At 39.5% G+C, this 25,156-nt stretch overlaps 1 protein-coding gene across 2 annotated transcripts in view; it reads left to right on the top strand.

The window, feature by feature from the left end:
• apaf1 (apoptotic peptidase activating factor 1) overlaps window positions 1-6,411 on the top strand; it is a 50,073-nt gene extending 43,662 nt beyond the window's left edge. For both annotated transcript variants that reach the window (XM_047819331.1, XM_047819332.1), the window contains exon 27: window positions 5,976-6,411. In XM_047819331.1, coding sequence (XP_047675287.1) covers window positions 5,976-6,134 — 159 coding nt within the window. In that variant the 3' untranslated portion in view covers window positions 6,135-6,411. The remainder of the gene's footprint in view (window positions 1-5,975) is intronic.
• Window positions 6,412-25,156: the final 18,745 nt, after the last annotated feature.

Raw genomic sequence — 25,156 nt, 5'->3', positions numbered from 1 at the left:
ATTTGGGATCATTTAAACCAAAAACCAGTCTCGTCCTTTTAAAATCAGTTTTAACATGATCTTTACTCTGAGTCTGCTTCATAAAGTATTCAGACGTTCTAAGAGGAGATGCCAACTCCATGTGGTCTTTTAGGACAACAACCTCCTCATCGATACACAATCGTCTGACCTTCCTCTACCATTTAAGGGAGATTTTCCACACCACATTCGCCTCAGTCACCTCAGGCTTGATCATTGGGGATAAATACAAACACATTTAAATATAAGTCTAATATTAATCTTGAATTTTTGTATTATATTAATATTTGTATGATATAAGGGGCACGGTGGCTTAGTGGTTAGCACGTTCGCCTCACACCTCCAGGGTCGGGGTTCGATTCCCGCCTCCGCCTTTTGTGTGTGGAGTTTGCATGTTCTCCCCGTGCCTCGGGGGTTCCCTCCGGGTACTCCGGTTTCCTCCCCCGGGCCAAAGACATGCATGGTAGGTTGATTGGCATCTCTGGAAAAATTGTCCGTAGTGTGTGAGTGAATGAGAGTGTGTGTGCCCTGTGATGGGTTGGCACTCTGTCCAGGGTGTATCCTGCCTTGATGCCCAATGATGCCTGAGATAGGCACAGGCTCCCCGTGACCCGAGGTAGTTCGGATAAGCGTTAGAAAATGAGTGAGAGTGAATGAGTGTATGATATAAATTATTTTGTATTATGTTTATGTTCTGCTTCGAGACGATGTCCAACGTTAAAAGCGCTACACAAATAAATCTGAATTGAATTGAATTAAATGACTCTAACTGCCACACACAAACTGAGAACATGGTGGACTAAAGAGTGGCCATTTTATTTCGTCCCACATGAGATGAGCCGGTTGTGACTGAGGTGTGTGGAGAGCAGTTTTTGTGATACATGTCCCACCACAGATATCAGTCATTTGAAGAAATCTCCTTAGTGTACACAGTGTTTGTATGGAAGAAAAATCCTACGCTGCCCAGTACACCGGTACAAATATACTTATTTTATTTCATTTAGAAATGTTATTGAAGGCTTGCTGAGCTACTAAGTGTGTGTATTTGACCTGAAGAGGCTTATTCTGTTCTAGTTTCAGCTTCTGAATACCAGTCTGTATAATAAATTTGATTAGGAGATAAGTGGGAAATGGGACAAAAACACACACACACACACACACACACACACACACACGTGTGTGTACAGTTTCTTTGGCTTTACTGATTTCAGAGGAGACGTGGTCAGTCAAAAAGGAGACCTGGTTTTCTTTCAGTTGATGATGCCACCCATGATGAGATGCATACAAAAATATGAGTGTGAGGAAGGAAAGGATGAGTTAAGTGTCATCAGCATAGCAGGGGGATGAAAACCCATGTCAGGATGTGACCTCACCAAGAAAGCAGTTATTAAGTGAGAACAGAAAAGGACTGACTTCTGAGCCTTGTTGGACACAGCAGAGTGTTTGCATAGTGCAGATTTTGATCCCCACCATGTCAGCTGACAATGTTCCTCCAAGTAGAATGCAAACCATTTTCCATGATGCGTCACAAACTTTACACAAACTGGTCTAATAGTGCGAAGACTTTCATGAGTTTCTGTGGAGTGTGGAGCTTTAAAGGCCAACTTGTTAGGATCTTGGATGTTGCTGTGGGTGAGAGAGGGAGACAGATGATACTGCTCAACCTCTGGTGCTCTATTCTGGCACTAAATAATCAAGATGTCTCACCATGAGCCGGGCTCAGTGGCTTGGTGGTTATCTGCCTCACACCTCCAGCATTGCAGGTTCGATTCCTGTCTCTGCCATGAGTTTGCCTTGGGGGTTTCCTCTGGGGTTTCTGTTTTCCTCCCCAGTCCAAAGACATGCGTTATGGGCTCATTGGTATCTATAAATTGTCCGTGGTGTGTGAATGGGTGTGTGAGCATTGTGTACTATGCCTCATGATAGTCCAAGGTGTACCCTGAATTGTGCTCAGTGGCACATGGGTTTGGTAAAGGTTCATGAACCAGTCCACACACATTTCATTTATTTGTACAGCACATTTAACAATTCACATTGTCTCAAAGCAGCTTTACAGAAGTATAGAAACAGAAGAGAGGAAAATATATATATATTATATTTTATATATAAAACCCCCTGAGATGATAAGAGGAAGAAACCTTGATAGGAATCAGGCTCCGAAGGGAACCTCATCCTCATTTGTGTGACAATGGACAGGACATGTAAATTCCTGTAAAAGTAAATAATATCATTTCTACAACAGTTTATAATAACTGAGGAACTAATGGATTAGCTCTGAGTTCACCACAGACCCAACACTAATTTTCTTTCCTGTTAAAGTCTTTAAATGATTGCTGATAAAGAACAGACCATACAGCTGACTGACGCAACAGTGGCATGACAGTCTTCAGGTGGCTCCATCCACAACAATCCCATGAGTCACTGGCTCACCATGCAGACAAATCCCTGGCAGGGTGACCACCAGGCGACGAGACTCCAACCAGGGGTAGAACGTCATTATATTCTGTCATTGGTGTCCAAAGTGAATTTTGTTGCCTGGGTGCTGTTCCTGTAAGGATAAATGTGACTCTGCTTTCTCACCAGTTAATTTATATATATATATATATATATATATATGACACAGACACATGTACTGGTAGGTCAACACAAATGTACATTCACTGACTCATCCATGCACATTTCCAGTCCATCTGTGGTATGTATATGCTCTGAGTATCCTGAATTCTCTCTTCGGTCTCTTATTTAATATGACATTCTACTCGAGTTTTCCTTCCTCCACCAAAATTTATTATATTTTTTTTTTCCAAAGCTCAGTAACACAATGTCCTTCAGTTTCACTTTGTGGACACAGACTATTTTCTCTTGTTTTTCACAGTCGCTCGCTCTGTTGCACAACGAGGAGCTGCCAGAAGCTCAGGTGTAATAGAGGCAGTCTCTCACTCTGTCTCTTACAAAATGTCCATTTTTTTAAGCCGTTATGAAAACAAACAGCGAACCACATGCATACAGATTCCAGTTTTGCGCATCCTCAAGACATTCTGAATCCTAATGGATTTTCTCACCTTCACCGTCACTGTTAAGATGCCGTGCTGCATTACACTGATTGGATGGCTTGATTTATAAGCACAAACACTTGAGCAAGGTCAGTCTGCTTTTTCTTAGAGGAGTACGTCAGTCGGGGGATGGGGCAAAGCTCTTAACGATGTCTAAATGCATTTTGGGACACACACTTGTGCTGCTGTCTCAGCTCTATAAAGAGGTGGGACAGTCTCTCCTTCCTTTCAGACATACTTAGAGAGCCGAAACGAGGAGCAGATGATAATGAGGAGTGATAAGTCTTGAGCGGCGAATAATTAAAGTTGTCCTTGTTCTATGGCCTTTGCACTGCCTTAGTCATGCTGAACCATTTGTTTTGCATGCTAGAGAGCAGTATTAGGAATTGTGCAGCAGAGTAGACTGTGGGTTTTTGTGTATCCTGTGAAATACAGGCTGCAGCTTGCAGCTTAGTGTTTTGTATAAACTAGATGGACAAAATGTTGTGAACATCTGACCGTGACATCTGACCATGACATATTTGCCAAATGGTTTGATGACACACTTGTGGAAGCACACAATTGTATAATAGGTCTTTGTTAACATTTTAAAGCATTACAAATTCCATGACAATGCCCCTGTACACAAAGCACAGAGCACCATGAAGACATGGCGTAGAGGTTAAGGTTGAAGTGGAAGAACCCGAGTGACCTTCACTGAGCCCTGACTCTGACTTAACCCCACTGAACACCTTTGGGATGATCTGGAACACCAACTACAACCCAGACCTCCTCATTCTTACAAAAACAGTGTCTGATCTCACTAATGCTCTTGTACAGTAGCTGAATGATCACTAATCCCTACAGCCACACTCCAGCATCTAGTGGAAAACCTTCCTCTCTCTCTCTCTCTCTCTCTCTCTCTGGCAGTATAGCATTGTAAAAATGACTATACTACACAAAATAATCACTCAATTGCAGATTTGCTCAAATTTATTGGGATAAACAAAACTCTCAGAATTAATTTAACCACACTTTAAGGATCCAAATGTCTTGGAGGGCTCGATGGCTCAAATTAATTCACTAACCAACTGCAGTAGGTACTCAAAAGGATAAAACCCAGTCAGGTAAATGAGATATGGCTAGATACTGAGCATGCACTGTGCAATAATGATACACTACTACTCCACAGAACTCCATAAACTGGGATAGGGGCAATATTATATCACACAGCGCACACAAAATACACCAGACGATTACGCTCAGCCCGTATGGTACTGCACACTTCTGAAAAACAAATCACTAAGGAAATATTGTCTTTTCTAAATGACACCATCCCGCTCTTTCCTTCACTTTGATTACTTAGAGATACATCTAGGAACAACAGTTTTGCACGAACCATCAGCAAAAAAACAAAACATACTAACAAACTGGAAATCAAAACATAACTTTAATAGCACATGTTGGAATATCAGAATAATCGACTGCGTAACTATCCAAAAAAAAACTAGAAATTGTTCGCCGTAATGGTGTTATACTGTACAGTCGTCATTTAATCTACTACTCCTTACACACACACACACACACACACACATACACACCCAACCCCCACACACAATACACACTGACATAATAAGCACCGTGTTCATGTTGTGGCTTCTGTCTAGTTTGTTTGTTTGTTTTGTCTGCTGTCCTGTTTTTGTTTGTTGTAACACTTCTCCTGTTTCTGGAGGGAAATGAGGAGATGTGAGGCACACGTGGGACAGTTCACATTGACCTCTTCTACTTTGATTGCAGTATCATTACAATCTACATACACACACGGCTCTGTGCAGCTCTCCCAGCTCGCTCTCTCGCCTCTCACTGAAACAAAGGACACATATTAGCGCAATCCTGCTCTGGTGTACATCCTTACCACTCATTTTTTCTTGTCTCCGCTCTCCGGTGCTTAACCACGCCCACACCAAAAAGAAGAAAGGAAAGAGGATGGAATGAGATATTCAGCAAGCATATAGTCTCAGGTGTCTAAGAGCTTGTAGACTGTTGTCTATGTACAACGGTATTTTTATCCAACTCTCGAGTCCTTGATGAAAAGGTGAATTATTTCTGGAATGATGAGCAAAATTTTCCCACGTACATTTTTACCTTTTACCTTAAGATCTGTTAGCTTTCTATTACTTTCTATTTGTCTTCAATTTATTTATATTGCATCCATGTTGAATTCTCAAATCCGATTGGTCATCAGGCGTAGATTATCTGGTCCAGCACAGCTCTGAAATTAGTATCAGCTATCGGGTTAATTATTGTCATGTTATTTTTACCAATCAATGTTTGTTTAAAACAATCAAGCGTATTAAAGTAATTAACTCTCAGTTCCAGTCCTGAGCTCGGGTAAAAAAAAAGGAGAGTTGTGTCAGGTGTAAAACCTGTGCCGAATCAATATATGGATCAGATGATCCGCTGTGACAACCCAGAACAGGAAGCAGCTGAAGGACAACACCACAATCTAGAAGACTACTCATCAGATGTTGTGAATCCCAGGTTCACCAAGCTGCCCCTGAGCAAGGCCCTCAACCCTTTGCTCAGTTTTATACATGAAATGACATAATTTTAAGGGTGTATGCAAAATGCTATAAATGCAAAAAACAAATAAATGAAAGGTTGGAAGTTTTTGTGGTGTGTATCTGTCTTTTTTCAGCTGTAATCAAGCTTTTGTTTGGGTCTGGTGTGAAATAAATGCATCATTACAGATCATTTGCACGTTTCTACTTGGCTCTTTTAACAGCACCATGTTTGAACTGTATTCCGCCTCATTTTGGGCAGACGTGTCTGTAAAGAGTGATACGTGTCTCACTGTGTGCAATCCTGTCCTCCACAGTTTGTTTTTGTGATTAACGGTTTGTTCTTACTGTTTCTCTTGTGCAGTGGTGGAGTGTGGACAGAGGAGAAGCCCTGCAGACCTTCTACACTACAGGAAACAACCTGAAGCACATCTGCGTCTCGTCCGACTTCAAAACATTTGTCACCATCGACAACATCGGCATCCTGTACATCCTGAAGCAGGTGGAACGAGGACAGCTTTAGGATGGACTCAGAATCCAGACTCATAAATCATTTCCTGTGCTTTATTTCTGGGCCTGTCTGCAGCTTCTTGAAAAGTGTAGACGGTTTTATGAACGCAGCTGTAACTTGTGAAAATGACCTGTTCTGCAATGCATGTTCTGTTGCCTTGTGAATGCAACATCAGCTTTTCTAGGACAATCTTTGTCGTTCTGTTCTAATTTAAAATGTTCTCACTTACACCACTATGAAGGTTTGGATAAGCCTTGTACCACTGTGCCTGAGCATTTAAGAGCCTTAATATCTAAAAAACAAAAAAAAAACACTACCACTATAGAAAGCACTGCCCCTTAGGTGCGATTTGCTGGAATGATATGACCATAATATTTTAATAAGATAAACCGTATGACCCACATTTTATTAGAAAGGTGCAGAATGGAGCAGAACCAATTACATTGGGCTTCAGCCCTTAATGAAAGCAGCTGTGCAGGTAGCTCAGCACTGTCCATATCTCAGCCTCATATCTTCTCCAAAGTGTTTACAATCACAGCTGAACGTTAGCAGCTAATCACATACCGGTGCTAAAAATGATGCTGATGTTTTACACCTGTGAGGAAATGGTATATAAACATGTAAATCAGCAAAGAACAAAAGCACTATTGTAGTCATAGAGAAGTTCAGTCAGTGTGTTTTAAAGGCCTGTAATACCAAAAACCATATTGCAAAAACAAAAAGCTCAATAAGATTTGTTGCAATAGAGGAATACAGTAATAACTGTGGAAAGTGGTTGTATCTCGAGACAGATATCTTTTTTCTAGAAATGTCTTAATGGAGTGAAATTTTTAATGTGAACTCAGGTGAATCTGTGCTCTTGTCTTTTGCGTGTTAGACACAGTGAATTTTACAACACACTTTTCTATAAAACTGTCAGTTTAAACATTAAGGATTTTTGATACTCAACTTAGCAGTGTGTTCACTAAAGGGTTAAATCAGTTTTGCCTAAAAGTGGAGAAATTCAATCTTTTATTGCTCATGTTTTTAAACAAAGAAGCAGCAGCTATGCTTGTATTGTGTTGTACTACAGATATTTGCAGAAGGCTTACTGTGAAAAAATAAAGGACAAAACATGGAACAAAACTGTTTAATATGCTTAATTACCTGTCTGTCATTAGTGTGTCATGTTTTTGATATATTTATTGAGAAAATCGAGTCATTTATACAGTGCATTCAGAAAGTATTCAGACCCCTGCATTTTCCCTTTCATTTTTTTTTAATAATGCAGCATTGTGCTAAATTATTCTTAATATTTTTAAAGGGAATGTTTTATAACTAAACTTGTGATACATTTATTTAAAAAAAAAAAAACCTGAAATATCATATTGGCATAAGACTTTGTGCTATTACAGTCAGGTGCCTCCCATTTCTCCGTTTACGACGTCAAAGGAACTTCAGAGTCAGGATCATTTCGAGACACAAATCTGGAGAAGCCTATAAATAAAATTTCTTCTGCATTAAAGGTTGCCAAGAGCACATTGGCCTCCTTAATGGGTGAAGTTTCTTTTCAGAGCTGAGCAATCTGATCAGGGAGAAGGGCATTGGTAAGAGTAGTGACCAAGAACCCGATGGTCATTCCTCAGCACAAGACACATGAAACCTAGCTTGGAATTTGCAAGAAAGCACCTAAAGGTTTCTTAGACTATCTGCTGAAATAAAGATTGAACTGGTTGGCCTCAATTTCAACTGTCATGTCTAGGGGAAACCAGGCTCTCTACATCACCTACAACACCATCCCAACGGTGAAGCCTGGTGGTGGTAGCATCATGCTGTTAGGATGCAAAATACAAAGATCTCCTTAAAGAAAACCTGTCATAGTGCACTCAGGACCACAGCCTGGGCCAAAGGTTCTCCTTCTGGTAGGATGAGGACCTAAAGCACAGAGTTAAGAGAGTGAAAGAGTGGATTAGGGACAACTTCGTGAATGTTGATTGTGCCAGCTAGAACCCGAACATCTCTGATGAGACCTGAACATGCCTGTCCACTACACGTACACTACGCATTTTTTTCTTACATTGGCAAGCCACCCAGCGACGGATTCCCAAAAAAAAAAAAAAGTGGGGAAAGGTAAGAAAAGCGGTATTTTCTTTTCTTTTCTTTTACGCTGTTTTTTTTTTATTCAGGGAACTATGGAATAAAAACACTGTCAAAAATAATCGTACGTAATTCAAAGCATTGTGTGTAAATTTTTATTTAGTTGTGCATAATTTAAAACTATAGTACGTAATTATGTTTTTTGCGGAGTTGGATCCCAAAATCTACGGCCACGACAGTTTACAGATACGAGATTTTGTGTGTTTGTTCAAATACAACTCCAAAATGTACGACTATGACAGTTTACACACACAACGCTTGTTTTCACAACACCTCTTTTTCACACACGAAAACGGTCTGCGAAACAACTGTCAAAAATACGTCATCACGTTCACAGGCATTACTATCCGAGGGAAGATGAATCGATTCCACGAAGTGCGAATGCGCCCCGCCCTCTTCGAAACCACTCATAGAAACCACTGGTGCCGAAATGGCGGGTTAGTTATCACTAATAACAGAGAGAATTTTGTGCTAACACTTTAAAATAATGGTCTGTTGTGAATGACTATGCAGGAAGTAATAGGTAGTACTGCATTAACACTGAGCTTAATACTACTAACTAATATGGAAGCAAGATGAACTAAGCAGTATAAGTAATAGCATGGGGAATCGAACCCCGACACTGGAGCTGTGAGGCGAACGTGCTAACCACTAAGCCACCGATAGGTTTTCAACCAATTAATCTTGAATGTCCTTTAATACCACCCATATCATAGTCTTTAATAACCAGCTGTGATTTCTTAATATAATGAGTTTTGTTTTTCCACAGAAATTGGAAAACGATCGAATTAGCTTTCTTAACATTAACTGTAGAAACATACAGGGAGTGGCATGGATAGATTATTTTGGAAATAGCTCAAAGATTTCCTCATATCTATTAACTGGTTAGAAAAGTTAACGTCTTCGCTTCTAATAGCATTTTTAGATAAAACTATCCCTAAATATTTCACTTCGTCTTTAACCTAAATTGAAGAGATGACAGAGTCCGTTGATGAGTGAATGGGAAGTAGCTCACATTTTTTAATATTAAGGGTAAATCCTGAAGCATTAGGGAAAATCGAGACTGAATTTAGGGCAACATCAACCATGAATTTATTCTTTAAAAGGATTGCTGTGTCGTCTGCAAATTGACTAATTTTAAATTCCTTGTCAAATATTGAGATCCCATGCAAATCGGGGTTATGATTAATATAAGTGATTGAGTGGCTAGAATAAACAGTTTGGGAGAAATCAGGCATCCCTGCCTAATACCGCGGAGCACTTCAAACCTAGGAGTTATACTAGGATTCAGGGATACAGAACTATATGTCAGTATAAAACATCTTAATTATTTTACAAAAATTACTCCCAAAACCTAAAAAATCTAAGATTTCAAATAAAAAAGTATGTTCAACAGTATCAAATGCCTTGTAAAAGTCAAGAAATAAAATAAAAACCATTATTTTAAAGTGTTAGCACAAAATTCTCTCTGTTATTAGTGATAACTAACCCGCCATTTCGGCACCAGTGGTTTCTATGAGTGGTTTAAAAGAGGGCGGGGCACATTCGCACTTCGTGGAATCGATTCATCTTCCCTCGGATAGTAATGCCTGTGAACGTGATGACGTATTTTTGACAGTTGTTTCACAGACCGTTTTCGTGTGTGAAAAAGAGGTGTTGTGAAAACAAGCGTTGTGTCTGTAAACTGTCATAGTCGTACATTTTGGAGTTGTATGATTATTATTGACAGTGTTTTTATTCCATAGGGAACCACTTCGTTTAAAAAAAAACCTAGAAAAGAAATGTTTTAGTGTAGAATAGAACATAGTTTACTGATCATAAGCAGGAGGAGTTATTATTGTTAAGCCTATTCTGTACATTTCTGTTTAAGATTCTAACGGAACTGAATTAACCCGACGCAGTGTGATGACAGAGTTGTATGTGAATCATTGTTTCTAAAGTAACTAAAGCAAAGTGCTTAAGCTGATAGGTTTCTAAAGTAACTGAAACTTGTGTGTTTGTTATAATTCTGTTAAGATTCTAAAGTAACTGAATCAGCCCGACGCAGTTGAATTACAGCTAAAAGTGTTTCTAAAGTAACTGAAACAGTGATAGTGTAAAGAGCCCGACGCACCGCGGCTCTGTAGAGTTTAAAGCAATAAGCCGAGGTACTGTGGTTTTGTCCGACGTACTGTGACTGTGTTAAACTAACGGTTTAAGTCCAAAAGTGCTGTGGCTAAGAAGACTGTTTTAAAATATAGCAAAAACCCGACGTACTGTGGTTTTGTCCGACGAACTGTGACTGTGTTGCATTTTAAACTGTTTGTGAGTTTGTGAGAGTTACTGTCTGTGACTGAAAGTGTTTGTGAGTGTTATTGTTTGAGTGTTACTGTTGGTGAGTGTTTGTGACTGTTTGAGAGTTGTGAGTGTTAAGTGTTACTGTAGTTGACCTCGAGGCCAGACGGAGTGTGTCTGTGTCCGAAGCAGTGAGACTTTTGAGGTCAAAAGCCCGACGTATTGTTCATTTGCGTCCGAAGTACTGAAGCTGTGAATAAATAGACTAACGGTTAACTAGATATCTTGTAGTCACAGAAACTGTGTAAAGTTTAAAGACTAAGATTTAAGGAAAGCTGTGAGTTTGTTAAAAAAATGGAACGGCTGATTGTTAAGTACATCGCTAAACACGGTTCTCAGGGAATGTTTGATGGAATAGAGAACGTCGTGGATAAACCATGGGCTATTTCTATGTTTGATAATGATCCTAAAATGCCCAAGAACAAAAAAGGACAGATTGCCAATGCACTGCAAGCAGTTCTTGCATCGTACAAAGTAACGAAATAAGACTTTAAATGCATTAAAGGCTGAAAACGAGCAACTGCAATCTAGACTAGATGATGGGATAATATCTAAAAGAGATCACCAGATGAGTGAAATACTCTGGAAAGAAGAAAAGATTAGGATGCAGAGTGAAATTGTACACCTTAAAACTAACAACAGCATGCTTAGTTCATCTGTGGAAACATTGTTCAAAGATTTAGAGGAAGCAAAGTCTGCTTGTCAATTCCTTTTAAAAAAATGGCACAACTGAAATTAGCACCAGTAAGACATCTGTATGTGGCATGTGGAGTAATCAAGTTCCTGACATGTTAGACAGTGATGGGAACTCAGAAAGAGATTCTCAGTCAGTCAGCAGTCAACATTCTGACTGTACAGTTAAGTTCCCCATGGCTCCAGTTCACTTGACTACGACTATGCGTGCTAATGAAGAAGAGGAGGAACCAATGACCTCTACTATGGTCAGAGGGTTTAATCCCAATGAGCTAGAAGTTGTGATTAAAAGTATCGGTAAATTTGATCCTGCCAAACAAGATCCATTAGACTTTCTAAAGGTTTTCGAGCTATATGCTGACATTTACAAATTCACAGATGGTATGCGTGTGTGTTGTTAACTGTGTGTTTGCCTGACACTTTGTCTGGAGCGTTAAATGAGAAAGTCAAAACTAGAACTGCCAATAAGTTAGAGAGGAAACAAGCACTGCTTGAAGTCCTAGGTGTAATGTCAGGTGACTGGGATAAAATATCTGATGTGCACATGAGGACAGGGGAGCACACCATGGCATTTTCAGAGCGATTATTGGAGACATTTAAAACTTTCAGTGGCAATCCTGACATCACACTGAATGATGTCGGTTTTAAATCTGCTTCGATTAACAAATGGGACTCACTCACCTGTTCTGCTGTGTCGATGTTTGTAACCCATCTTTCTGATTATAACGACATCATTGCTAAAATGACACAGTTTTTCAACAACAATGCTAACTCAAAGAGGTCCCATCCTGTATCCGCAGTAGGTGTTAAAAATCTCAATAAGAATAGAGCCAGCAATGTTTCCTGGAAAAAAGAGACCTACACTACTGGAGATAGAAAGGAAAGACTACCCCCTCGTAACCCTGATAACCCCCTGGTGTGTTATTCATGTGGCAAAGAGGGACATATTTCAAGGGAATGCAAATTTTCCCTTAAGAGATCAGGCCCCAAAACAGATTTACACCAGTTACAGGCTACAGTAAACAGACTGAGAAAGGAGCTCAAAAATCTGTGGAACTCCTTGCCTGGTATTTTTCACCAAACTACTCAACAAATTTGGCAAAGTCAGAAAAACAAAATGCATTCTGGTCAGAATGTGCACCATCACAAATTTGAAAGTAGTGATGACGTTGTGGTAAAGAATTACCACAATGAGGGCCCATGGTCTGCTCACTGGGAGAGACCATGCAGAGATTCACATCACAAAACTAAAAACCGTCAACCTGGTAAGAGATCATTCCACATAGGTCCATTAATATCATAAAAAGCTGATGGCAGTCATCAGTAAATAGGCAAGTTTATGTTGTATGTGTTTGTAATGTTTTTTTTGTGTGTGCTGTGTTAAAAAGGGGGGGGGGATTCATTATGTTTTTCAAGTGTTTTTCAGGTCAAAAAAAAAAATAGATGTGGGGGATGGACTAGGAAGGCAGCTCTCGTGACAGCAGTGCCCAACGCTGTCCCAAAGTGTTTATCTAATGGATCCAGGTTCCGGTCTTGGTGAACCTTAGAGCATGATCTCCAGACCCAGATGAACAGTGTAACAGGAATGTATAAGGTCTTCTTGACAACAGTGTTCCTGAGGTATCACAGTGATGTTGCAACCAGTTCATCACCTCCTCAGAGAACATCTTCAAGTAAATAATCTCAAGGATTGGAAAGGATTTGAAAAATTGTTTGAAAGGATTCTAAGCATGGACAATTTGGGAAGATTACAGAAGAATGTATTAAAGAACGTACTTTAAGGACTTTTAGGTTTATCACGCAGTTACCATTGCAAGTTTGAAAAACAACCATAATCTGGGGCACTCCACACTAATCATGGGGCTTGTGAAATCGATCTAACACATGTCCACAATAATTTTACAGGAGTAATAGTTTCGCAGAGGAAAACATGTCACCACAACTCATGATGACTTTTCTATCTTTGTTAATGATAAACACATGATAACATTTTGTCCAATTAAGGTTACTTTACTTTGTATGATTCCAGAGACAGCTTGGTTCATAGGAAAATATTACTTTCCATATGTTAATTCCACACTCTACAGACAATGTCATTGAATCCAGCAGACAATTAGTCTTTGAGGAAGATGTACCAGAATTTGATTTTGATTTACCAAAATATATAATATGTTATTATATAATATGTTAATGTCATTATGTCATAAAACAAAGAAAAGATGACCATATTGTTAAAGCTCAACAAGGTCTTGTGGGAAAAGATAATGTCTTGACTAAACAAATGCATGGTGGTGATTTGGTTATTGCCTATTCTGATCTGATTTGGGATATAACTTTCAAAACTGCTGTTTGTGTATGCATCTTTCTCATTCTTTGTCAATGCATTATGTTATGTTGTATGTGTACTATATTGAAACGGCAAATTGTAGATCATTCAATGACCTATGTGGGACGTTCCCGTTGGCTGTGATGGTTTCTGTGTGTCTCAAACCCAAGTAATATTTTACATAGAACCAAATTTTAAGAAGAAAACCTGTGATATGTTTGCCTTGTGGAATGGAGCTAAAACCAGTGTGCGTGAGGTGAAGTTCCGATGACGGGTAAGATTCTCTGAGGGCCGAAGGGGAACGACCTAAGGCAGGGCTTCGCCGACACTGGGCACCGGCCCAAAAAAATGTGGTGTGTGATCTGTATTAAGGAAGTGATGTGATGGTTCAGGGCCAAAAGCATCAAAGGGGGGACTGTAAGAAATTACAGAAATTGCACCCAAAATTCCACTCCAAGGTACACATCTGAAAGAGCTCATTCCTAAAAAGGTTCGAGTATCATAAGGTAATACGTTTAGGACTCTAATCGTATAAACCTGATTCATTTATAAATATGGGAACGGCAGCAGGACATCAAGGATCACCATGAACAAAGCGTTTACGTGACTGCGATTACCATTTAAAGTGACAATTTGACTGATAATAAATTGTAACAATAACAAGACAAGGTATATGTGACCGTGATTAACATTTAAAGACATCTGGCTAAATAACAAGGTGTGACCCAGCCATTTGGGAGACACTCAGATCTTACGCTCAATACACATTCAAACTAGAATCTCATTTAAACTCCAAAGAGGAAAACAGTTTAAAATGTGTGAGCAGGATTTGCTCTGGGTTCGTGTTCTTTCTGACTCCGACGAACCCAAAGTACGCCATGTATTTTGTCACTGCTATGCTGGAATAAACTTCTTGTTCTTTATTAAGATCTTCAACATCATCGTCTTATTTTTACACTACGCATTTTTTTCTTACACCACCAACGGCCCACAACCAACCTGACAAACCTCAAGAGGATCTGCAGAGTATATTATACCTAAAAAAGCCCTGAGGCTGTAATTGCTATCAAATGTGATTTAACTGAGGGTCTACTTGTTGATGTGATATTTTAATTTAATTTTATTTTAATTTCAATGAAGTTATCACAAATCTGATTGTCATTATTGGGTATGGAGTGTAGATTGCTGTGAAATCATTTAAAACAATTCAGCATAAGGCTGCAACAAAGGGGTCTAAGTACTTTCTGAATGTACTGTACACAAAATATTATCAAATCTATAACTTTGGGTGAATTCAATCTTTTTCATGTTTGCAACATTTTTTAAAATTTGTTTAAAATGTGCTTCATTGTTTTGCTTCATGTCACATCGACAACTCGGATAAACTGCTTTGTATTTGAAACGTAAATAAAGGAATTTTTATGACTCGTCTGCGATGTCTTCAAGAGGTTAAATGACAACAATATGCAAACTAATCCTCTGCTGTGAGTCATTTTTTTTAGTCAGCATGAGTGAAGATGTCACTCTGGAATTGGCCTAAATTGGACGTAAAGTCTTGTCAGCAGCTGTGAGAAAATCACTCTGTACTGTATATTAATCTATTGCTATGACTTCACCACCACAAGGTTATCTAAACATCCTGGAACCGAACTTCACACCTTCACTCAGGTTTTCAACGTCAGCCTTCCTGACACTTCCATCTGTAAGATCTGGAAATCTCAGTGCTGGAATAAGTTTACACCCAGTTAAGAACAGCAAAAGTTTTTGAGCCGTACTTCATGTTAGAATGGCAGGCCGTTAGATATTTTTCATATTCTCTCATTCCTTTGTGTGTCAGTGGGAGCAAAATGAGGTCTCTACGGGTTAGTTTTGCTGACACAGCACTGGTCATGCTCTGTCAGTTTTGGACTCATAGGCATTGTTGGCATTTGCTGATTAAAGTTGGCAGACTTGAGATCGCTGTGCTCAACTCTCCACATACACTGTGAAATATACCGTAAACCTACCTGCACTCTTACTTTGGTTTTATTGTGAAAGTATGCTTAAAGTTCAGGCTACATATTTTGCTGCTTTTGCAAAAGCGAGAAGTCGTCTGCTGAGTATACAACGAAATTAAAGTGATCATTTATTGGAAACAAACCTATAAAATAAACAAAGGTTTATATCTTTCTTCTGACAAACTGATGTTGGTATTTAGATTCATTGTGATTTAGGCTCCTTTTCAAACTCTAGTTGTGTTTTTGTATTTAACCCAAATGTTAATCTGTTGTAGAAGGCATCTGATTTTGTTCTACTTCAAACACTACACAACGTTTCTCCCAGTACCATGTCTGAACATTTTCTTCCCCGATTAATTATTGCATTATTATGATCAGTGCTCAATAAACAAGTGCCTTCTAATGAAGTGGCATGCTTATAATGTATAATATAAAAGATTTTTAATAACTTCAAATGTCATTTCCAGAGCAAATTACATTTTAATTCCATCTTAATATCAATTTTAGGTTAAACCGGTGTGTAAGGAAGAATTTCAGTTTGTTAACATACCAAAACACATCCCACAGACAAATTAAAAACCTGGCAACCTGCAATTTAAAGCAAGAATGAAATATTTCTAATTAAATTGTGTGTACAGTGTAATTGAATAATTGTATTGTGAGTGATATACAGTATGTATATGTTTATGCAATGATCAGCCATAACAATAAAACTACCTGTCTAATATTGTCTAGGTCCTCCTTGTGCCACCTCTGACTCATAAAGGTATGAACTCCACAAGACCTGTGAAAGTGTGATGTGGTGTCTGGCACCAATACTTTAGCAGCAGATCCTTTAAGTCCTGTAAGTCCTCTGTGGATCGGCCTTGTTTGTCCAGTACATCCCACAGATGCTTGATCGGATTGAGATCTAGGGAATTTGGAGGCCAAGTCAACAACTTAAATTCTTTGTTATCTTCCTAAAACCATTCCTGAAAAATGACTGCAGTGTGACAGGGAGCATTATCCTGCTGAGAAAGGAAACACCGGTGCCATGATGTGATGTAGTTGGTCTGCAATAATGTTATGGTTTAAAAGTAACATCCACATGAATTCACGTTTCAAGATTTCACAGCAGAAAATTGCTCAGATTATCACAGTCATCACCTGCTTGCTTTCTTCCCATAGATTTTTTTTGTTGTCATCCCTTCCCCAGGTAAGCAATGCACATGCTCTCTGCCATCCACATGATGTAAAAGAAAATGTGATTCAGCAGACCAAGCCTTGCTTGCTTGGTCTAGCAAAGGCTTGCTTCCTTCCATGCCTCATGGCCCAGTTCTGAGGCTCTCGTGCCCATTAAAGGTGACTTTGTTGGTAATCAGGGGTCACCATGAGCACCAAGTGAGCTTCAACTACATAGCTCCATAGCAGCAAGCTGTGATGCACTGTGATACACCTGTCTATTACAACCATCATGCATTTATTCAGAAATTTCTGGGATGTAGTTGTTAGGTTGGACCTGACCAGACAGACTAGCCATCACTCCATAATGTAAATCTGTGACCCTTTCACCCATTAATCGGTTGTCTTTCATCGGACGGCTTTAGCTAAGTACTAACCACGTAAAAGTGGGAACACCCCACAAGTCCTGCTGTTCAAATCCAGACATTACAGACAGTGTACTAAAATGGTTTAGACGGGACTACAGTATCTGTGCCACTAAAGAGACTGTCACACCTTCTTTAAATTGCCATTGCCTCTGTCAACTTTGTGCTCGAGTCTTCATCTGTGAACATCTGAAGATTTCAGCAGGAAGGAATTAGAGCTAATTCTGTAATCACCTCAGAAATGATACCGACCTGTTAGATCCACAGGAGCTCAGGTTGCACAATTCTACTTGACAATAAACATTTTTTACATTATCTACTGTCGTGTCACCTAAATGAAGATGAGGTTCCCTTCTGAGTCTGGTTCCTCCTAAGGTTTCTGCCTTATATCATCTGAGAGAGTTTTTCCTCACCAAAATCACCTCAGGCTTGCTCAGGATCGATAAACAGTAATTTAATTTAAAACTTTTAATTTGAAATCTCTATACTGTACTTCTCTAAAGCTGCTTTGAGACAATGTCAATTAATAAATGTTCTAAACAAATAAATTGCAAAAAAATAATAATAATAATAATTAATTGACTGAGCTTGAAATAAGTCCAATTTCATGTAGTGATCACTTCCAAATATGAATGGGTGTACAGTATGAACCCTTTTATGCAAAGAGTTGCAGGGAGCCTGAAGTCTATCCCAGGGGTGCCAACTCATCACAGGGCACAATCACTCACACACCCATTCATATTTGGGTGAATTGAAGGGGAAGCAGAAAATTATGCAAACCAAACAACTTTAAAATGATGGACACTAGAGAGTGATCACTACATGTACATGACATTGGACTGTTGGAAGCTCAGTAAATTAAATTTTTTTTCCAATTTATTTGTTATATCAATTTGCAAAAGGTGGATAGATGGATGGATGGATGAAAAGATTACTGTAATTATGCTAATAAATTAGCTAATGACAGCTAGCAAAGTCAATCAACTCAAAGCTCTAGAATCTGGCCATGCTGTTCAGTCTTATACAGTATGTGAATGTCCCTCCTTGTGTTTAACACAGCTTCCTGTGTCTATCCTCTGTGAGAGATTAACAGTATGCAGTATGGTCCATATAATACTATATCATGAGTACTGGTTATACTGTAAGTCATGTCACTCTGATGGAGCACTTTTCCCAGATAGAGTAAGGATTCATGTCTCCAGCAAGCTTGTGCTCTTGCTGAGACGAGGATATCTGTGTCTCTGTCTGTGGTATTTTGGGTTTAGCTGCATCCTGATATCCCACTTCTGAAAGGCTGTTAATTCTGCAGCTGCTGCAACTACTGTTACAGATGCAGTAAATCCTAGCATTCTTTGCAGGAGCTGGTTGCACATATACAATCAGCCTGCTCCAATTCGCTTAGCAAACGTAGTCATGTCTGCCACACCGTCTGGTACCTAGCCTGAGAGGTTGGCTGGCATTCAGTTAGTCTAGCTTCACATCAGTGAACTGTATGACCTGTTCCTGTGTTATAGATCTCTTTTTTGTCCATTTCAAAATGAGGCCAAGCATCATAATGTCCGTGATATCCTGCGAATCAGATATGTGTCTAACCTTTTACATATTTAACATGAAAACACTATTTTGTGTGTTTTATTTTTAATTGTATTTTATTAATATATATTTTATTTATTCCATATATTTAACTAATACATTAGTATGAAAACTAATCTTTCCGGTGAACTGACAGAAAAATATAAAATATGCAATAAAAAGTCTGTTAAAAAATTAAACTCAGAGAATAACGAACAAGGAATTGAGTACAAGTACAAAGTACACATGACAACTACAGTCGTATGCAAAAGTTTAGGAACCCCTGACAATTTCCAGGATTTTCATTTATAAATATTTGGATCAGCAATTTCATTTTGATCTATCAAATAACCGAAGGACACTAAAGTAATATTTCAGTAGCGAAATTAGGTTTATTGGATTACCAGAAAAATGTGCAATATGCATCAAAACGAAATTAGATGGGTGCATAAATTTGGGCACCCCAAGAGAAAAATCACAATCAATATTTAATAGAGCCTCCTTTAGCAGAAATAACAGCCTCTAGATGCTGTAATGAGTGTCTGGATTCTGGATGAATGTATTTTGGACCATTTCTCCTTACAAACCATCTCCAGTTCAGTTAGGTTTGATGGTTGCCGAGCATGGACAGCCCGCTTCAAATCACCCCACAGATGTTCAATGATATTCAGGTCGTTGTCTTGTTGAAATATTCAACCCCGGTGTAACGTCAACTTAGTGACGGATTCAACATTATTCTCAAGAATCTGCTGATATTGAGTGGAATCCATGCGACCCTCAACTTTAACCAGATTCCCAGTACTGACACTGGCCACACAGCCCCACAGCATGATGGAACAGAATTAGCATTGTGTATACTGTATACTAATTTTCTCACCACCATCTCTTGCCCAAGTCCCCGTGTTTAAAAGTGTTGTCACACCAAATAATGACTTCCATCCATTCATTTTCAACACCACTTGTCCTACTGGATTGCGTGGATCGTGGAGTCTATCCCAGCAGACTGATGCCAGTCTGTCTCAGGGCGTCATTGCAAACCCACTTACACACCTATTCACAACCTATGGACAATTTAGAGATGCTAATCAGCCTACAATCCATGTCTTTGGACTGCGGGAGGAAAACCAGAGAACAGGAAAGCCCAGAGCATGGGGAGAACTTGCAAGCTCAAAAAACATTGTGAAGGTGGGAATCTAGGCCTTAAGGTGTGAGGCAAAAGGGTTTAAACACTAAGCCACTCTGCCCCCTCAATACTGACTTAATTTTGGGTACAGAAGATTTTTTAATATAGAATAAAAATCATTATTTTTGAAAGCATCACTACTTTACAGTATTTCTTTGCACAGGCCTAAGACTGTAACAAACTACATACAGTATATCAAATTATTTGCAATACATTAGTACAATAGTATTTCTTGTGTATACATTTTTTTTTCTATTTACATGCGACTTGTGTATGGAAGCTCAGGTCTACTGGACTTGTTTTTTTATCTTGAAGACGATGGATCCCTCATCCATCTTCTGATGATGTAAATCCAGTTGTTCCTCCTGCTAGATGTTCCACATGGATTCATCAGAATGAGTTCTAATCTTTAAAGATAATATAGATAATCTGATTACAAAAATTGGCTTGGTTTATAATCCTACACGGTGTAAATGTACCTTGTCTTTGCTAACTTCCTGGTACTCCAGGCGGTGTCCTGCTGTCATCAGTGCTTCTTGTACACAGGCATAACCTCTCTCCTATGTGCTCTCACTGATCTTCGGCCAGAGAATGGATCCTGTCAGCTGGTCACCCTGCTGGGGTTCCTTTTATTGCTCACTCTTGTTAGGTCAGATGGCATGGATCCATTTGTGGCATGGGGTGTGTGTGTGTGTGTGTGTGTGTGTGTGTGTGTGTGTGTGTGTGTGTGTGTGTGTGTGTGTGTGTGTGTGTGTTTGAGAGAGAGAGCGAGAGAGAGAGAGAGAAATAGAAAGAGAGAGAGGGAGAGGGAGAGAGAGAGAGAGAGAGAGAGCAGATGCTGTAGCTCCCAGTCAGGTTTTGGTCTCCTACTCTTCACACAGCGCACTAGCATGACCAGGCTCTGCTACAAAAAAAAAGAAAAAAAAAAAAGAAGAATTGAAAGAGTTCATTGATAGAAACAGGTGAACCAGGATATATGTTTAAGCTAGAAAGAAGAATCTTTTAGAAGAAGAATCTCTGTGTTTAAGAGGTAAACACGTTCTGATCACTTTTCACCAGTATGAACACTACATTTTTTACTTTGTATTTTTTTTTTTAAATATAATTTAAGTATGATAAATGCCCTTGCATGCCATCTGTCAGGTTACATGACCTGCTGTTGAGCTGCAGCATGACCCAGAACCCTGTGGAAAGCCTTGATCCATGTGTTGTAATCACAGCTGTCTGAACTCCAGCTGTCTCATTTGCCACTGCTTCATTCACACTTGTACATGTGAGCATTGAGACATTAGTTTCCTGATAAAACTGTAGCATCAGCTTGAGAAGAACACATGCAGTGTGAATCATGTGACCCGAGCAGGCTGAATTTGTGGTTAATCCGAGCTCAATGTATTCATGTATTAATGAAGCTTTTGGACCTCTTAGAGAAAACGCCAATCCCATGAGGATCCTGAGACATTTAGTGATGTACCAGCTCCAGAAGGATTCCGCTTTATGAAGAATTGGGGCGTTCCATGACAAGTTGTTGACCCCATGAGGATTTTGAGAAGAACTATCTCTTAATAAATACACAAAATAAGATTCTACATGTGCTGGATCTCCATCGTTGAGTATTTTATGGCTTTGGCACAAAGAAGATGGTGTTGAATCCATATAGAATCAGATGATGAGATAATTTCAGAGTTAGCACGTTTGCCTCACACCTCCAGGATTGGGGGTTCGATTCCCATCTCCGCCTTGTGTGTGTGAAGTTTGCATGTTCTCCCCGTGCCTCGGGGGTTTCCTCCGGGTACTCCGGTTTCCTCCCCCATGCATGGTAGGTTGATTGGCATCTCTGGAAAATTGTCCGTAGTGTGTGAGTGTGTGAGTGTGTGTGTGCCCTGTGATGGGTTGGCACTCCATCCAGGGTGTATCCTGCCTCGATGCCCGATGACGCCTGAGATAGGCACAGGCTCCCCGTGACCCGAGTAGTTCGGATAAGCGGTAGAAAATGAATGAATGAATAAAATGTGTTCATGCTGTTGTTTTTGCAGAAAATTATCTAGCTTTTCATATGAACTATAAAAAGGTTTATAATAAATGCTGTTATAATAATCTCGAGTCTTCTGCAACGGTTTTCCACTAGATCCTAGTACATGGCTTTGGGGATTTGTGATCGTTCAGCTACCAGAGCTTCAGTGACACTGATGTAGGGTGAGGAAATACAACATACATGTGGGATATGAGTGTATGGATATGGAATGGTCAGGTGTGCATTATATTTAATGTACATTAATAAATGCCAGAATATTTGTTGTTAGCACTCAACATGTTATGCTGTAGATGCTGATTTAATCAATATTTAAAAAAAACAAAAAAACGGTCATACAGTGACCCTGAAGTGTAAAGTACATAATAGCCAACTTACAGAACCAGTTTAGTGATGAAGGACTACAGATTGGAAGGTTGTCAGTTCGAACCCCAGGTCCACAAAGCTAGGCCCCTCAACCCACAATTGCTCAGTTGTATAAATGAGATAAAACGTCAGTTGCTCTGGATAAGGGGTCATAAATGTAAAATTTCCAGTGCCGTGACCCGGATTTGATGTATTGAAATCCATGAAATGTCTTATGCAGGCTCTACACCTTCATCACCTGGCTGAGTTGCCTATGTTGTATGAATGAGTGGAAGAGCAGCTGGCAGTGCTGTGTGCTGGCTGACCCCGCAGTCTCACCCGTGAGGCATGGACCTGTGCCCAGTGCCTGCACGGATGGAAGGGGAGCTGGCAGAGCGTCGGCGCCAACCATGACCCGTCCAGTCTCTTCTCTGAGGCGATGACACATCAGATACTGTTTACTATCCAAGCTCATCTGCAAGAAAATCTTGTGTCCTAATGCAAGGTTTCTGAGGTTTGATTACCTCAAGTATTTAGATGAAAGATCATCATTTGAGATTCTTCTAGATATAAATAATTCGCTTTTAGGAATTACAGCTGCATAAAGAAATAGTGTCTATTTCTAACTCTTCTAGGACAGATCACCCAATACTCCTAGTTCACTGGAAACCTGTTCTGCTCATTCCATAAGCATTAATTATTAAATCTGTGACATAATTACATGAACTGTTATCGTCTGGTACTTAATTTAGCAAATGGCTGCAGGACAGGAACCGTCTGGGACTCAGGGCTCCTGCTGCTCTCTCAGCCACACTCTCTCTGTGTAAAGACTGTGTGTGGTTTAAACGTGATTCAGATTCTTCTATAACAGCAAATGAATCGATGTGAACTTCCTGACTTCTATACCTGTGACACCTCATTCAATGTGACTCAATCTCACAACCTGGATCTAATCCCAGACACACTGAAAGGTTTACTTTCCATTTTTATTTCTTCTATTTTTGATGAAGCTAGGAAAACAATCATCCATTAAAACCGTACAGGAGTGAATGAATGTGTCTGTGATTATGTGATACAGTAGTAAGTATACTCTCAATATCAGCCTCGTGAGAAACGATGACCTTTTCATATTCTGTTATTAAAGCACATTCATGCATCACTGAAACAAGAGGCTCGATAGCAGAGCTACTAAACAGAATACGCTTAACTCTCCATGACAACGGAGACCACAACAGACAGACCACAGCTCTGCTCATGCCTAGGGGTGACCACACACACACACACACAGTCACACACACACCTACTCACACACACCTTCTCACACACACACACTCTCACTCACACACAGACTCTCACACACACTCACACTCTCTCACACACACACGTCAGAACACATATTAGGAAGGTCCGTGTCTGATTGTATGTGATGGTCATAGCAATGAGGTGATTTGTTCGCTCCACCATAAATTCACAATAGAACATGCTAACACATCTATCACCAATCGAATAGATGTTCAAGCATAATTTAAAGAAACTATACTCCTATACTCATATCACATAGCTACAATTAACATATAAAGAAATGTGTACCAAGTAGACTCAAGGGGTTGGAGGCAAACGCAGAGCGTTGTTTTAATAAAAAAACAAACAAACAAACAAAAAAAACAGGGATATGCAAAAGTATTGAGACAGTCACAAAAGTAGGAATATGAAAAGTATCGGAATGGTTCTAAAATTAGGAACATACAATGTGGATAAGGAAAAAACAAAACAGGAGGTATTATCAGCAGTATAAAAGGCAAACAGGATAAAAAACAAAACAAGCAAAATAAAAAAATAAAAAAAACACAGCAAAATTCACACGGATTATCAACGCAAAAGAGAATATACCTTGCAACAAGGAACTGAAACCAAGGGCTTAAAATGGGTGAGAGTTGGAGTCCATGTCGGCCATGTTTGTAGGCCATAGTGACATAACATAACACGTGACATAACACGAAGCACTGCTTTGATGTTGTAGTTTTTTATATTGCTTTGTCATGTGTGAAAAAGAATCTGATAAAAAATTGTCGTACAGTACAGACCAAAAGTTTGGACACACCTTCCAAAAGTTTGGACACACCACCTTTTGACAATGAACCCAAACACACTTCCAGGCTGTGTAAGGGCTATTTGACCATGAAGGAGAGTGATGGGGTGTTGCGCCAGATGACCTGGCCTCCACAGTCACCGGACCTGAACCCAATCGAGATGGTTTGGGGTGAGCTGGACCGCAGAGTGAAGGCAAAAGGGCCAACAAGTGCTAAGCATCTCTGGGAACTCCTTCAGGACTGCTGGAAGACCATTTCAGGAGACGACCTCTTGAAGCTCATTAAGAGAATGCCAAGAGTGTGCAAAGCAGTAATCAAAGCAAAAGGTGGCTACTTTGAAGAACCTAGAATATGACATATTTTCAGTCGTTTCACACTTTTTTGTTATGTACAGTATATAATTCCACGTGTGTTAATTCATAGTTTTGATGCCTTCAGTGTGAATCTACAATTTTCATAGTTATGAAAATAAAGAGAACTCATTAAATGAGAAGGTGTGTCCAAACTTTTGGTCTGTACTGTATATATTTAATATAATGTGTACAAATAAATGTAAACAAGAAAAGTTTCTTCATGAAAATCACGTACACGTCCGAGACAAACGCAGAAGCTCCTGGAAACGTCCTACAAATAAAACTTGTATGAAAGTGTGATAGTGAGGGTTTGCTGTATAACGTACAATCCGGGACATGGAGAGAAGAGGAAGATGGGAAAGAAGATAAAGTAAAGGCCACACAGCAGGA

The sequence above is a fragment of the Tachysurus fulvidraco genome, chromosome 10, assembly GCF_022655615.1.
Source record: "Tachysurus fulvidraco isolate hzauxx_2018 chromosome 10, HZAU_PFXX_2.0, whole genome shotgun sequence".
Classification (NCBI taxonomy): Eukaryota; Metazoa; Chordata; class Actinopteri; order Siluriformes; family Bagridae; genus Tachysurus; species Tachysurus fulvidraco.
The sequence above is the reverse complement of the archived record's forward strand: the minus strand, read 5'-3'. Positions and strand labels throughout refer to the sequence as shown.